At 33.9% G+C, this 17,676-nt stretch overlaps 1 protein-coding gene across 1 annotated transcript; it reads right to left on the bottom strand.

Moving 5' to 3' along the window:
* Positions 1 to 3,769: 3,769 nt before the first annotated feature.
* Positions 3,770 to 5,608, bottom strand: LOC115926397 (G-protein coupled receptor GRL101-like). The gene has a single exon (XM_030991076.1). The coding sequence runs from the start codon at positions 5,606 to 5,608 to the stop codon at positions 4,619 to 4,621; it is 990 nt and encodes a 329-aa protein (XP_030846936.1). The 3' UTR covers positions 3,770 to 4,618.
* Positions 5,609 to 17,676: the final 12,068 nt, after the last annotated feature.

The following is a 17,676-nucleotide window of genomic DNA, read 5'->3' as shown; positions in this document are numbered from 1 at the left end:
AACAAAATATGGCTTCACCTTTTTCTGCTTCCCGTTTTCTGTACGTCAGTCTATATTTGATTGATCTTACTAGATGGCAATGTGGTGACAAATTGACCTCCATACAAAACTTCTGACAAATCATCACAACTGTACTTATGTTGAAACCAGGTTCACTTTTGTCTATTTTTGTCTGAGTGATGATGATAGGTTCCTGTAAAGCTTTAAACCAACTATAGCTTTTTAAATTCAACTCAGAATCATGACATTTTCCAAGAAAAAAATGTTGCTTTTCTGAAGTATCCACGCGGACAAGTATACCTTTTAGAGTCTTTAAATATTTCACGATAAATGACGACCCTTACTTTGGAACAATTATTATATCTATAAATATGAAAAAAACGATGGAAAGAAAATGTGGCAAACGAGATTTCAGTTGAGATTTTGAGAGACAATATTGTGTATGCGAAAGAGAAAGAGAGGGAGATATATATAAATATATATATAGTGATAGGGATGAAGAAATGCCCGAATTGATATCGAGAAAGATAAGGGCTGAGTGCATTGCAAAGAGGAGGCGACAGTTTCTCTTCAGTTCGCTATCGCTGAAATCCATCGCGTGATAATTACCAATGTTCATACCCATGGCCGAAAAAAACATTAAGGATTCGGGAAAACACTCGTTTTGAATAACGAAGCGAAACGAAACAAAAAATGAAAAAAGGGATGTCGTAAACTCGTAAAGAAGCTGTAAAGGGGGACGATGTAAATGGCGACGGTACTCTAGAAAGATGTGTGCTAAATAAAGGTTGTTTCAGGTGGAAGAGAAACATCGTTGAATAGAGTGATGGGGAAGAAATTGTGACAAACGAGATTTCAGTCAAGATTTTGAGAGATAAAATTGTGAGTAAGAGTGAGAGAGAGAGAGAGATCGAGAGACATAGAGAGAGAGAGAGAAAGACAGAGAGACAGAGAGAGAGAGATAGACAAATGCCCGAATGTTAGATAGCGAGAAAGATAAGGGTTGAGTGCTTTACAAATTAAGAAGCGACGACATTTCTGGAATTTGCCATTTCCATTCAGTTTGCTATCGCTGAAATCCTTCGCGTAACAATACCAATATTCATACCCATGGCCGAAAAACCATTAATGATTCGGAAAAACACTCGTTTTGAAGCAAGAAGTGGAACAAAACAAAATGAATGAAGGATATTGTAATGAAATGTGAAAAGGGGGCGACGTAAACGGCGACGGTATTCAAGAAAGCTATGCGCTAAATTGAGGTTTTTTCATGTGGAAGAAAAACATCGATGATCAATGATTGACCCAATTTCGTGAGCAAGGAAATTGATGCATGTTTTCCAATTAAATCTCCCCCATTTGCTGATATCTTTTTGCGGTCTTGAGTCTAAATTGATTTAAAAAAAGGGTTATTGTGTGATACATCATTTTACATTATTGTTAACGAGTGATATCGACCCACTAGTTTCTCATGCGCTTATAAAGTCAATCATGTGTTTATCCGCACACTTCTCAATCACACACCTACCCACCCACTCACTCATTTCACTCCATTAAGCAATAAATCAGAATTTTTTTGCAATTACTTTTTTCACATTATCTTAGTTTAGGTCTTTCAATCCCCTTGTAGATAATCATTTTGCATTGCTGGGTTTCAAAGAGCAACAAATAATTGTTCAAGTGATCAATTATATCAGACTTAATTTTATCCCGATTGAATAATTGTGTAATTTATACATGTAATTTCTCTTTGGCAGTATCCTGGCATAGTAGCAATTTGTCTAGCGGTTTGTGAAATGATCGATAAAAAGGGAAACTTGAAGATGATGTTAAACACAAAAGGAGAAGGGGGTTAAAATTAGAATATTCTAGCAAAAGGAATATTGGTAAAGTAAGTGAATTAATGTTTTTTGGAATAGAAAGGGAGAAAGAGAGCATGTGCGTTCATGTATTAAAAGAAATAGTACACAAAGAGAGGAAGAAAGTGAATCTACCATATACAAGCAGGATATAACAAAAGGGTGAAAATGGCGAGGTTAAGAAGAGCTCACGTACACAAAATACGTCTATTGAAATACAGCTTGGAGGAAAGACATGTTTTAGATGTTGATAGGTGTACACTTTAAAAGGTGCTGGGTGAAAATGTGTGAACATGAAAGTAATTATGTGTCCAAGAGATTCTTAGGAAATTATAGACCCATCTATGGTGATGTTGATTAAACATGATTAAAAGGTGATCGTGACTGGGCACACAGCATTTTTCAAAAGCAGAACGAATACAAAATTACCCTTGCTTTGTGACATTTTCACCCAACATTTTTACAGTATATTAACATGATAGTATTAGATCAATTGAAGATTTTCATTTATAAAGTATAAATATTTAATTCCCCTTACAATATGACGTCAAGATATCTCTACCGACATGCCAATAACGTTTTGACAACTTGTTCCATTTTATTATTATTATTTAGGAAACGTTTATTACGTAATGGTATATATTTACATCCATGCTTTGTTCAAACTTACAGCTTTGCTTATATGTCTTGAAACCCAGTTTATGATTTCCAACTGCGGAAGCAAATCATTCCCCCTTGACTTTCACCAAACGAGTGATTTGATATCATATATTTTTGAAAGAATCGTCGAACCCATGCCTATTGCTGTTTTTCTATAATACATAATTACATTGCTTTAAACATAGGCCTACATAGATAACAGGAAGAGATTTTCAATATTACAAATCATGCATAATATTACATAGATGCATACAGACTTTGGGGGTTATGGTCTTCAAATCAATCTCATACAAACTAGATTTTCTGATATAATACATAATTACATTGCTTTAAACATAGGCCTACATAGATAACAGGAAGAGATTTTCAATATTACAAATCATGCATAATATTACATAGATGCATACAGACTTTGGGGGTTATGGTCTTCAAATCAATCTCATACAAACTAGATTTTCTGATCGTAACGGTACGTAATGAAAACTTAAATTTGCATCCAGTTCTCACTAATCTCCGTTTATTTTTATATCGTTGATGGAAAGAGTGGGACATAATGTGATAACATATGTGTCCTCAAAACTTAAGGCATTATTAATAAGTTATTTCACTTTATCATGTTGATATCAAAATTATATGAAATTGAAAGCACTTTGACCTTAAAAGAAACATGAAATACATGGGGGAGACAAATGAAAGATTTTTGTAAATACTGGTTATGGTTTACTGCAGCTTGAGCATGATACATGTTGAAATCCCACGTTCGCTTAAGTGATGAAGACTGGTTAATACCTTTGACTGTTATGATTACAATAATGGGAATCAAGTAAATACATTGGAGATACATTATTTACTTTATTTTGTATCAGGACTTTTCTTTGTTGCTGTTGCTTAATTTTTATGTTTCCTACATTGATATCTGGTATTCAGACAAAACTCGGTGTAATTGTCGACAAAACACCCAAATAACCACAAAACCACTGCACACAATAAACACACACACACGCTAGCACACTCACATGTCTATCCTTGCCCACAACCACACATACTTAGTCCATAAGGACTAGGACATTATAATAACAGGCGGACATGAAAGGAAAATTATGTTGTCACATGATATTACTCCGTACTTTAGGTGAAACCTAGAGATGTATGAGTCTTGATGCCATTTAAAGATAACACTGTGCAACAACAACTCAAGAACAAGAAGAGACCATTGAAAAAAAACGAACCTTGCTAAATTATTTCTTTATTAGTTACACACATTGTATTGAAACATTAACGAAAGCCTTAGTCTCTTATATCGACAGCTGTACCACTGAGACTCGACATGTATACCGAGTAACAATTCATGGACTAGTAACATATAGCAGAACAATTTAGCAGATAGCTACAACAGCTAATGCATATATATGTTGGTAAAGCAGACATGAATATCAGTGATATCAATTCTTGATATTCCTTTTTTGCTGAAATTTATTATATTCAATAGAAAAATGAGTGTCCATAGCACAGTAAGAATTTTAAAGAAAATCTTATGCGATATTACAGCAAACAAATGACGTCGTTGATTATAAGGGATATGCCACCATTTCTTCTGTAGACTAATACATATGCCATTCCCGGTATTTTAATTACATGTATGAATTGCCTTGCTTATATACACGCCTAAAACATTATACCGTGTTGCCAGGATATGCAATTGGTTCTCCTTTAGTTGCTGTTTTAAATATATCCCTGTTAAATAGAGAAGTATTTCGGCCCATAATCCGACAAATTGCACTTCATTTATTTTTTTTAATTCTAATATCCTCAACTAACAAAATATTTTGTTATCATCCAGTCGTTAAAAAAGACATTATGGAAACTATACCACCATGCCTAGTTGCCACTGTATTGTGTGTTTTTTTCTGAATCTCTATTTTCTAACTCTGTTTTGCGAAGTAAATCATACCATATCAAAGTTTGAATGCATAACTAGTATATTGATGATTTTTTTTTTCTTCTTGGAAAATTACATATTTGTACAAATATTTCCAACCTCTTTCTCCTCCTCTGTAAGTAAATTTTAAGCACTTCAGATTAACCCCTCAAAATGGGCCTTACATTTTACTTCCCGTTACTGTCTTAATGGTCTTATTTTCATTATTCTTATTGTCATCGCTGCCGATTTGCGTCAAGGAGGTGTTACTTATAGTTGCACTTCTTTCTCTCGTACCACCCCCTTTAGAGTTTGGTTTTGTGGATGTGTTTTTCTTTGGTTTCTTCCTGCTTTCCATGTAGTTAACGAACGTGTATAATATGGGGTTGATGGAGGAATTGATTGGGAGGATGAATATAACACTCCAAGCATAAAGGGATGTCAGTAGGACAACGAGACCCGATTGTGTGAGGATACCCATTACAATGATAGGCATCCAACATGCGAAGTCAGTCCCTACGATCAGCGCCATTTTTCTGGCCACTTTAATTTCTCGATTACGAATTGTAGCATTTCCCACGCTCTGGGTTGATTTCTTTACCTCTATAAACATAACAACATAGCATACCAGAATAAAAATGAATAAAATCATGTTAACACCGATAAATGTTACTATAGCGTAGAGCCAGGATGGACGAACTGTTCTGTTGGTTGCGATGTATTCGGCTGTAAATTTGTTCCCTTGAGTTATTGTGCCGTCTACAAACTGAAGCAGCCCCGTCTCCGTTGATTCAGCGTGTAATGGTAACCCAATACAAACATCTGACAGTCCGTAGAACCCGGGCAGATCGGCTGGAACTACAAGTGGTATCAAACTGAGGGTGAATGTGAGTAGCCATAATACTGTCATAACTGTCGCTGTGGCTTTAATATCGAGACGGTATCTACCGAAAGGAAACTTGATACATATGAGTCGATCAACCGTCATGAGTGCCAAAGTGAAAACAGAACTTTCGCTGGATAGAAATGCGAGGAAACTGGAAAATTTGCACAGATACGATTCACGCCAGATAGGTGCACTCAAGAAATAACTATTACCGAAATGAAAATCTGCGGATGTAATGATAATCATGTATATACCCATAAGACAATCTGCAACAGCTAGATTCATTATTAATAGAGTTTGAACACTTAGCTTCGTTTCATGACGAAATCGGAGAACTAAGACAACGATATTGCCGATTAGAGAACAAAGTCCTATGATCCAACCAGCAATTCGTAGCACGACACTCGGAAAGAGCCTTCCACAGGTATCTAGAGGACTTGTGGATGTTGTCCTGGCGCAAGTTACGTTCTTTCTTTGATTTAGAAGACAGCACAGTCGGTTGTCAGAGGTAGACCTGAAACAGAAAACAATAAACCACATTCTGAAAGAATACGAACCTGTTTGTAGTTCTTCGAATAATGATACAAAAGTATCATTATTCATTTAAAAAAACGATTAACTTGGCCAGATTAAAAGGAAATATTTCCGAAACTTTTTAGAAATGAATTGAAAGAAGAAAATTAATTGTATTTAGTTAAATCGAGAGGCAATCAATTTATTTAACACATCATTTTAAAACAAAATGTTATAATGGTGCGTCAGTGCCTTTAACACCCCCCCCCCCCACCTCTCCCTCCTGATGCGCACTACGTTTTCTTACATTCCTATGCTACCGTTTCTTCTGCCTTAGGCCCATCAAATCTTTAGCACACTCTAAACGGCATATAAAATTAAGCTTATTATCTACTTACATGGCTTTCAACGAAGTAAGGCCAGTAAGTACGTCCTTGTGGATAGACTGTAGATCGATGTCCAGTAGTAAACTTCAGTTGTTGTATAAATGACATAAACTTACGTAGTTAATACATACAAATCTCAATTTTTTTTCCAGTTGTTTAACCCTAACAAGGCCGGGCTTTTTGAGGTCTTAATACGGCCGGGGGGGCATTATAGCCCCCGGCCGTATTAAGATATCGGCCGTGAAACGGCCGATTGCCGCGAAAATGTGCACGCATGTCAAGTGAAGTTGTAAAATATTATGGTAAATTTGTTTTTTTGAAAAATTCACTCATTTGCATATGGTAATTTATGCAAATTATAAAATTTATTATGTATTTCATTGTTTTTTTAACTTATGTATTTTATTGTTGTTGTTTTATTTCATTTGTAACTACAATTCAACTATGTTGACTCCCAATACAAACACCTAAACTTTAAACAAGACCCACTAACCAATGTTTTATCTCTTTTTAGGAAAATTGACATTTCCATGTGTTTTATACACAAATCACGAAAATGAGCGATTTTTGGGCTGACATGCAAAGACAAAAGGTCACGTGACTTTGTAACTGTACGTCCGATTTTCCAAACAAAAATGTTTCAAAAGATGCGCAAGACTCGAAAGAAAAAGGCCAGCGAGTGGCGGGGCGTCATCCCTATGCGTTCCCGAACAATCATAAAAATCGTGAAGGGGGGGGCACAATGGCCCCCGGCCTTATTAGGGTTAAACAAAATTCTACCTTCATGTAAATTAGCATTGAATCTCTTTTAATTCTGAAAAAAAATCATCAACACGACCTAGAATATAAAAACATGAGCATAATTTAATGTATTTAAAGCGGTTCTTGGACAATTACCCACTGGGCAATCACCCCCGGCCAATTACCAGCGGGACAATTACCCCCGAAGGACAATTATCCCCATAACAATTACCCCTGTGGACAATAACCATCCAAAGGACAATTATTCCCCCTGAAAAGTAACCCCCTGGACAATCATCCCCCCCTTCCCGAGGACAATCACCCCTGAAAAAAAAATCTGCGTTAATTTAAACCAACTTATTATCAGGGTGGATACCTTTTAATGAAACAGGAGAGGGGGTAATTTGTCCTAGGAGATGAGTTTTAAGGGTGGGGTGGTAATTTTCCACGAGGAAGGGGGTAATTGTCACAAGACATAGATACCACACAAAATCGTGGAACACAAAAATGTATATCAAAATAATATTTGTCTAATTTTTTCTGACCGTGTGTGATAAAAATATGCCTACATCAGAAACCTTAGAAGGATGCACAGTGCTACTTACATGTATTCCAGACTAATCGCATAATCGAATACATTAGGATCAATGTGAGTTATTGGATTGTTGCTCAATACGCTGTGGGTGATATGAAACAAAACAAAATCGTTTAGTCTTGATACAATTTACAATACCGCGAATCCGATAGAGTAGAGACACAAAGCAATTACAATGTTTTTGCAATTCAGTTAATATTCAGAAATGTAACTACATGGATATTGATCAATTTCTATAACTCATTAGATTGATAATATAGTTCTGAGAAGATGTGAACTTTACCTATCAAAATGAAATCATAATGGTACAATCGAATCGTGAAAATATTTAGGATAAAAAATTTCACCCTTTAAGGGCAACAGTGTATTTCAGCGAGGTCTAATTGGCGTGTTATTGTGACTTCTGCATCAGTATTTGGTCAAGTCTTGTAAAGAGTTACCATGTGTTGGACAAGTTAACTGAAGTGCCATTTTAAGCTTATGGCCATGTGATATTTCCAAAGCACCAAATTAGTATCAATACAGAATGATTCAATTACCACAGAACTATATCAGCTTCTCTCCATTCCTATGATTGTTAATTATTTATTTATGAAAGTAGATACAGAATAATACATAGACAAAAAAAAAGCGAAATTTCAATTATAGACAACCAACAGTATTATCAGGCTAATAGGGTACTTTGATATTTATGCATCAAGTTATAAAAGCATATAAATATTAATTAAAAAAGACGACAAAGCAAAATATAAAATACAGGTAACTTACAGAAGTATGAGGCTAGTCTGGTCCTTGAAGTCTTCGTTTCCAATGTGTTTGATATTATTATAAGACAAGTTTCTGCCAGGAGGAGTAAACATTATTTTTTTCTGCAGTAATGATTATGATGTCCTTGGAGAGTACTATTGTTAGAAGGTCATTTCCGTGCGTTACGGAATGACATTTCCATAGAATTTTCAATTTGGAAAAAGGGATATCATAGACGTGTTTAATAAAAATCTACAAATTATCGATATGATCTGGAATTGTCATTCCGTAACGCTTAGACATGACCAGAACAGTATACCCCATGTAATATCTACAGTAAAAGAACAAAACCAGGCAACGCGTATACGGACAATCACACCCTGCACAATATTTTAATTTGATCAAATTACCATGCAGAGGCCTATCATGACTATTATCAATATTTGCTGCATTAATCTATATAAGTACAATACACCTGACAGGTCACAATAGGATCATTTCTCTCCACGGTTTGATTTTTTTTTCATTTTCAAATTGAATAATTATCTATTTCGCACCTAATGTCTTTTTGATCATTTCCATTGAGAGTTTTCTCGGAGAAAAATTCAATATAATATATAATTTTTTGCTAGACCTCTTCGCTCGCTCGTTAAAACTTGATACTCTAAAGTTGATATACGGGGAGAAATTGTTTCCGTACGTCTATATTTACAGCAAAGATGAAAACGGATAAATAAAGGACAATCCAAATGCATTATTGTTCGGTATGCTATTGTTCTCATCAAAGGCCAGCATTTTGTTATATTTTAATTTTTTGAGTAAATTTAAGCCGGGTACCCCCCCCCCACTCCCCCACCCACACACACATATACTGACAAGCTGGCTAAGTCACGGGCAATACATGTATGATAACGTTACTACCCCTTACAGTTTCACAAGTTCAGGTAATCCATGAAGCAATCCGTTGATGGTAACGAGATTGTTGTTTTCAAGAGCTCTGTATAACAAATGACGACACGAATAAAAGAGAAAAGGAATTTTGATATTTGTTTGCATTAAATTTGATCATGATCATGATAATTATGCATCATCATTATAATTTCTCAATATTTCGTTCAGCTCATCAGTTTAGTTCAGTTCATCAGTTAATCCGTTTAGCTCATCATTTTAGTTCATTTCACATCAGTTCAATCTATCAGTTAATCCGTTTAGCTCATCATTTTAGTTCATTTCACATCAGTTCAATCTATCAGTTAATCAGTTCTTCATTCATCAGTTCATATCTTAATACATCATTTTACATTAACATCATTTTATTGGGGGTAATTGAATTGAAGATGAGCATGATCATAAGAATTGAAGACAGACCACCCAATTCGTCCCCATGACGAATCATCATCATTTGGGGGAGAGGCATCAGTCTCTTGAACTTACAAGCGTTGGATTTGAAGTCCATCAAATGATCCGTTGTCTATCTTTTGTATGTGGTTGTTCTCCAGGTATCTAGATAATATAAAATTCAATCATTCTCTGTTATATACCAACCGTGTTAAGAATACAGTGGGTTTTTTTTTACTTTTTTAAATACAGGTGTGAAAAAATAACTACATAAGAATCATTCATACATAGGGGATTTCAGTTCAGTGAAATGCCTTTAAATTCATTCATTTATTCATTCATTTACAATATAACAAATGACGACACGAATACAAAAGAAAAGGAAAGGGAAACAATTGCTAAGAAGTGAGTCTCTGACACTGAAGTGCAAATGTCATAAACTTTAGAATCAGTTACTCACAACATAGTTAGTTTGAGAACAATTCAGTACCCCCATATAGATTTCGTTCCAACTACAGACACGAGGGGGTTTCAAGTGACTAGAGTTACTTCAAATATAGGTTAACGTAGTTTTCTTTCCAGTGGTCAGTTAATAGGTTTTTTTAATGAATGACATTCTCGCGCCTCTGTTGAATCATTTAAGAGGCATCAATAAAACGTATGTATTAATATTGTAGTTAACTGTTTTATATTCGTATCATATTTTGTAACTTTTCATGTATTGAATAATCTGTTCTGTTGAGTTTGTTATAGCGCTATCGAATAAACAATTGTTATTTTAATTATTATTAGTATTTTATTAATAACATTACTATTATAACTATTATTATTATTATTATTATTGTTGTTGTTATTACCATTATTATATTAGTTTTATTATCATTATTATAATTATTATTATACTAATAACATTACTATAATTACCATTAGTATTATTATTTGTATTACCATTATTATATTATTATTATTATTATTATTATTATTATTATTATTATAATTATTATTATAATTATTATTAATATTATTATTATCATTATTATTATTATTATTATTATTATTATTATTATTATTATTATTATTATTATTATTATTATCATCATCATCATTTCGGGGAGAGGCATCAGTCTCTTGAACTTACAATCGTTGGATTTGAAGTCCATCAAATGATCCGTTGTCTATCTTTTGTATGTGGTTGTTCTCCAGGTATCTAGATGATATAAAATGCAATCATTCTCTGTTATATACCAACCGTGTTAAGAATACAGTGGGGTTTTGTTTTACTTTTTTAAATACACGTTTGAAAAAAAAATTACATAAGGATCATTCATACATAGGGGATTATAGTTCAGTGAAATGCCTTTGAATTCATTCATTTATTCATTCATTCATTAACCTTTCCAATCCTCGTAAAAAATACATTCAACAATATATTATACATATAAGAAAATATATAAACAATACAAAGAATATAGAGGAGCCAGCAGACTGAGGCCATTGGCCTTTCGAAGGCTAGGCTCCAATGGGCGCAGATAATTATACAAAGTAAAGAAGAAAAAAAGAGTGGGTAGTACATGAACAAATGTGTACAGGCTAATTAAACATAACTAAGATAGAAATTCCTGCGTTAGATGACGTTTATATTTTCGTTTGAATGAGGCAAGATATAGGCACATTTTTATATCGGTGGGTATTGCATTCCAAGTAATCACTCCAGAATATTTTACTGATTTACGTGAAATATGGTATTTTACCAATGGCATATATAAATCATTTGCATGTCTTGTGTAATGTTGATGGACATCCTTTGTTATTTTGAACAAATTATCAAAAATAGCCGAGAAGGTAACATATTACTATTGTACATATACATAAATGATCCAACTTGCAATTCATGTATTTGAAATATGGTAAGTACATTTAATTTTCTAAAAAGCGGTTCAGAGGGAGTTCTGGGGGTGAGAGTGTGTAATTGCACGTAATGCTCTTTTCTGTATAACATAAGCTTGATTCAGTAGAGTTTTTGTACAATATCTCCATATCAAAGTACAATAGGTCAGATGAGGAAGAATGATAGCATTATAGCTATTAATCAATATATTCAAAGGAATAAAGTGTTGTATTCTATATAATACATATATTGCACATGAGATCTTCCGCCAGGTATTGTTGATATGTGGGGCCCAAGTAAGATTTTCATCAAGTGAAACTCCAATAAATACAGTGTTATAAACTGTAATATACTGTAGTTATTAATTATAATGTCAAACATTTGCTCTGAAAGTCTTTTGTTTTTCTGCTTCAATATTATATAATTAGTTTTTTTTTTAATCTATAAGTAATTTGTTAACCAAAAACAACAGCTCAATTTTGGTAGTTCTGATGTAATTATGGTTGATATTTCATTAATGTTTTTACCTGACACAAAGATGTTTGTGTCATCTGCAAATATGATTGGGCAAAGGTTTTGAGTGTCATTATCATATTATAGAAAAAAATAATAGGCCTAAAATTGACCCTTGCCGAACACCTCCAGTGAGTGTCAATAATGTGGAGTTAACACCATCTATAGAAACAAATTGCTTTCTGTTAAATAAATAGCTATGTATCAATTCTAAAGAAATTCCTCTAATACCGTAAAATTTTAACTTACGTAACAAAATATCATGATTGATTGAGTCGAATGCCTTCAATAGATCCAAAGATGATGATATTTATGATGTTAGGGTTATTCGAACTACGGTAGGTATTGATTTATTACTCCTATATTGAAAAAATATATAGGCCTACATTCTGTCCATAGGTAGGATAAGGAACATTTTTCGTAAGGTTTAAAGATATGGTTGAGTTCTGGTCATGCGATTGCATTGTGAAAGAAACGTTGTGAATCGATCAGAAAAGGTTGTATTTTTGTGTACTTCAAGGTTCTGGAATCATCAAAATGATAATAAATTTGGCCCAGTATTGGTAAAGTTGCAAGCACTGTACAAAGAAAGATGTATATGTGGCATAAAAATTCGTCCCGATTTTTATGATGTTACATGCCTTATTTAGATTATTAAGGCATTTGAAGAGCCATGCTTTTCAGAGAACATTTTTTCTTTGAAGTTCTTCCATACTTGCATAATACAATGATAACGCTCACAAATTATTTTCTTCCCAGAACTCAACCTTCTTTTTAAGACATGATTTTGTTTCCCATTCATATTATTCTTATTGAAAGCGTTTAATTTTTTTTTTCTTTAAAAAGATCAATTATTTTTCTCAAGCTCTCAGAGATACATATATTTGCATTCATAGAAACAAAAACACCGACCCTCAGAAGAGGGATGTTTTTCATATCTTAGCTGCTTGATGAAGTCATTCGAATAACAGAAATAGAAGCTATAATTACTGGTGGAGTTAAACCATGTTAAACCATACAAAGTTTCTTTCGTAAACTTACAAGCGGTTAATGCTAGACAATCCTCTCATAGCTCCGTAATGCAGTTCCCGAAGGTTATTGTTATCAATCCATCTGTAGGACAGACACAGCAAGCACAGGTAAAGGGATTACTAATACGATATCTTATAAAGGGTCGGGATCCGCTAGCTCAGGCGCTCATGGCGCCTGCTCCAAAATATGACACCTATATATTAGTTATTAAGGTCCGCATGACCGCTGATCTTGGTATGTATAATTAAAACAATATTTAATGATTCAAGAAATATTAATTTGTAGTGTTCAATCAAGAACCAAATTATGTGCTCTATGTACTGCAAGAAGTCCAAGGTATTTGGTCATTTTGTGTTTGCTACCTTACCAAGTATTGTGGAACCAATAACAGCATTATCATTTAGGGTATCGTTTTACTTCATATAACGTATGGTCCAACCTGTGGCAAGGCTATCGAGTTAATGCAATTATCAAAGGATTTAGTCGGTAAAATATGGGGTAAACTACATTGGACTGGCCCAAATGATAAAGTTAAGATATTTGATTCTTTCTTTTTCTGTCCTTATTTCATAATTCACCTATTCGAAAGATAATTGTATACTGATGAATATACATGTACTAGTTACAAATCATGAAATATCCTGTAATCATGAATACTTATCTGGTATGATTACACAGAATGCAATTACATACATAAATCTATATAGCGTCTAACTTTTTTAAGTGACTCGGTAACATTGTAGAAGGTTGATGAAAAACTGTGTAATTTGTGTATGAAATGTTACTTATTTTATCCTTCTTCTGTACTATCCCTCTAACATGCAACAAAATCCTGAAAAATTCTCAAACCAAAAAAAGATATTTATGGTCTTCTTTGAAGGCGTCACTGTAATGTACTTAAATTGTAATGATATAATTGGGACAATTATAGCATCGATCAGATCAGTTTTTCCCAATTTGTATCATTAATAATGGTCCGTTTTCGCTCAAACTTTCAGATTGTCTTTAATTGTAAATCTAGCATTGAAGTCACTACCTTGGCACTATTTGCTCTGATCTGAGCAATGTTACCACGTTCCTTTATTGACTGTTATTGCAATTTGTTTTTTAATAAAGCGAAACATGTCCATACTCACAAGACAAATAAACTACCGGAGAATACATCATCTGGTATTGTTGTAATGTTGTTGTGGTTGAGATACCTGGTTGAAATAATCAAGAAAGAAGGATGAATGATGCGGAAACAAAACTTTAAATACACTCTCACTTCCCGATAAAGTTAATGTGTATTATGGTTAGATGTGTGGGAATTTAAAATTATTGCGCCATTCTTTCTTTTTAACATGCCCTACTTTAAAAACAAATATATAAATCAATTATTATGAAGGTCATGATCTCAGACATATGAATCATTTATTGTTAATTTATTGTTAAGTTCTTAATGTTTTTTCCCAACTCAAACCGACCCAACATGAGAATTTGGTTATTAGCCGTTGCTTGACATTAAATTTGTTAAGTCAATTTACTCTATCGATTTTGTATTAATTAGAAAGAGGGTAATATTCTCGAGAATTCGATGAGTATAATAGGATTATTTTTTGTGAATTTCATTTTTTTCTTCAAATATTTATTTGTAGATATTTCAATTTGTTCTGTACTAATTGTCAGTCATGGTGATATAATGTTAATTTTACTTTTTTTAACAAGGTGCACGGACTAGCTGTTAAGCTGTCTGTTTTTAGCGATTGTGAGTTTTTACCGTGAATAAACAAATACAATACAATAAAATAAATTAATCACATTCTTGATTCTTTTATGTCATTCACAACTCACAGGTTTTCCAGTGATGGTAATCCATGAAATGCTCCACTATGAACACGTATGATGTTGTTGTTCCCGATGTTCCTGCATTATCATGAATAAACAGAATCAACGTACATACATGAACACGTACACACCGATACCACACACTCCCAAACACACCCTCACATATAAATCCAAACACACGCCCACACAGACAAACAAAATCAACACGGGGGAAGAAATAACGTCAAAGAAATTTGCACCAAATATCAATATTTATAAAGGAAGAACACTTTACTAGAAACTGACTGTTCTGCAATCAAAACATACATTGAATACAACAGCACTAAAACATTCTTCATGCTGGTGTTTACATCATTACCCGCTTTGTGAGGTTAGTGATATGGATAACTTTTGTCTTTTAAACGACTTTTCTCTCAAGGTTGCACACCGGTACCATGATACCATGATGACATTGTATGTAAGGGAAGATTCGTGTTATCATGACAAAAATACGTATATTACGAATATTATGAATACTCTCATTAAATAAGGTGTATATGTTAGCACATACAGCTGAGGCAGAATCTGATCTGGAGTTTAGCAAATAAAAATGTCAGGGTAAACATTACTTTTTTGTTATAGTAATTTGGTATTTTTTAAGCATTCGACATTTGAGAGAATAGTCATTCAACCATGTCAAATCATCTTGTTATTGTACCTTTAATTCGGCTATTGCATCATCATTGCTATTATTACTGAATTAGTTGAGGATTTCTCATACATATTGGATAGTCAACAATTACTCGTCTTAATACAACCCTACACGTACTCACAAAGTTTTCAGTCTCGGCAGATTGGTAAAAATCTTTGGATGAATCGACTGGATACGATTGTATGACAAGTCCCTGCATTTCAAATATCAATATTTTGAAGGAAAAAAAAATAAGAATTAGATAATTTTATTAGATATATCACCAGGGGGGTAATTACCTGGAAGGAATTGGTTTCTTAAAAAACACTCGAGCCCTGTAATGGCAACCATGCTAATGCCGATAACGAAGCGACAGACAGGACTTAAAGCCATCGGTCCCCTGGCTGCTTACTTACAAAGCACAGAATTATCTTGCTCCATCTTATATGTCAGATCTAATTCGTAAGCACAATCTAGTTCTTACACAACACCTCCTTGACAATCAGGGATATATCTTCCCTTGATGATTTTAAGAGAGCCTTAAAGACACACATTTTCTTACAGTAGTGTAATAATTCTTGTTTTGATGTGTCGGTGTCCATGTAGTGGTGTTATTTGTCCTGTTATATATGTTGATGTAGATTTAAAAGCATACTCTTTTAATGTAAAGCGCATAGATAATTAAGTACTAGTTATTATGCGCTCAATAAATCGAAAGTTTATTATTATTATTGATAGTATAAGCATACACATGCTTTCTTAGCAGTCGGGTAAAACAAACAAACCAACCAACATGAGCGTTATATTGTTATGCAGGGTTTGAGTTAATTTGTAGTTAAGGAATTTATTAAATTCAAGGTGCATGGTACATGTAAAAGTTCTCCTGGTACGTCACATTATGAAGAAAATGGCTACGCCCATGTCATATTAAAAGGCATTACATCATGCCAAGAATATCTTTAATTTGATATCTCTTGTACTCTCATGTAGGGAATATTGTACATCAAAGGGAGAAATACATGCCATACTTAATGAATACATCAAAAGGGGGACATTATTCAAGTCGAACGAATTCATCTCCTACCGGGTTAGCCTTTAAACAAGGCCACACGTCTGATAGACGCCGAGCGACTAAACAGAGACTAATCGCGAAAACCTGAGTGAACGCCAGTGCGAATTGACCATTCGTCACTCGGTCGCGCGTTCATCCCGGGTATCTAGACTCATCTCAGCCGCTTAGCCAGAGTCACGAGGCCTTGTCAAAAGGCTACTACCGGTTCGGCTAACGCCTAGTTTTGTTGTCATTCGTAAGACTTACAAATATTCAAGATTCTGTACTCCATCGAAGGCTCCCTCTGGGATGTGCTCAATCGTGTTGTTACCAAGTGACCTGGTATGAGTAATCACATTAAACAACGTATGGGATACTTGATATAATTAAAAATGTACCAATCACAGAAAACTATTTTATCGTGTATGTTATGAGTTCCATATCTATATCTATTAAATCCAAAATATGAGCTTCAAATGTTACTCATGCAATGAGATCCTGCAAATTTAAATACACTTTCAATGAACGTAAAAACGACTGGTTGAGCAGACTACTCGACGCACCCGTTCGTGCCTGCAAAGGATAGGGCGTGCAGGGAACCTAGGGGTTTTATAATGCGCTAGTTTTTTTTTTTTTTTTACCCTAGTACCGTCAACCAATACAATATCGGGTAAAGTATTGTTTTTATTCGACTTCAAACTTAGGGGTAAACATAATAAATAAAACAAAACAAAACAAAAAACATAATAAACAAAGGATTAATATAACAAATTCATACACGTTCACATACAAACTTACAAGACTATTAAGCTTTCCATTCCAGAGAAGGCTTTCTGTTCCAATGACGAGATCTTATGTCCCGAGAGAAAGCTGTATCAATATTAATATAACTTGCATTTTATTTTTTATTTCACTCCACTGCCAAAAAATATATATATATTTTGTTCAATATTTGTACACAAACAAAAATCATGAAATATATCCGAACATGATGTATACCTAATAATGTGGGAAATATGAAGTCCAAGAATAATTTTAACAAGATTTGTAGC

The sequence above is a fragment of the Strongylocentrotus purpuratus genome, unplaced genomic scaffold (assembly GCF_000002235.5).
Source record: "Strongylocentrotus purpuratus isolate Spur 01 unplaced genomic scaffold, Spur_5.0 spur5_scaffold_2, whole genome shotgun sequence".
Classification (NCBI taxonomy): domain Eukaryota; kingdom Metazoa; phylum Echinodermata; class Echinoidea; order Camarodonta; family Strongylocentrotidae; genus Strongylocentrotus; species Strongylocentrotus purpuratus.
The sequence above is the reverse complement of the archived record's forward strand: the minus strand, read 5'-3'. Positions and strand labels throughout refer to the sequence as shown.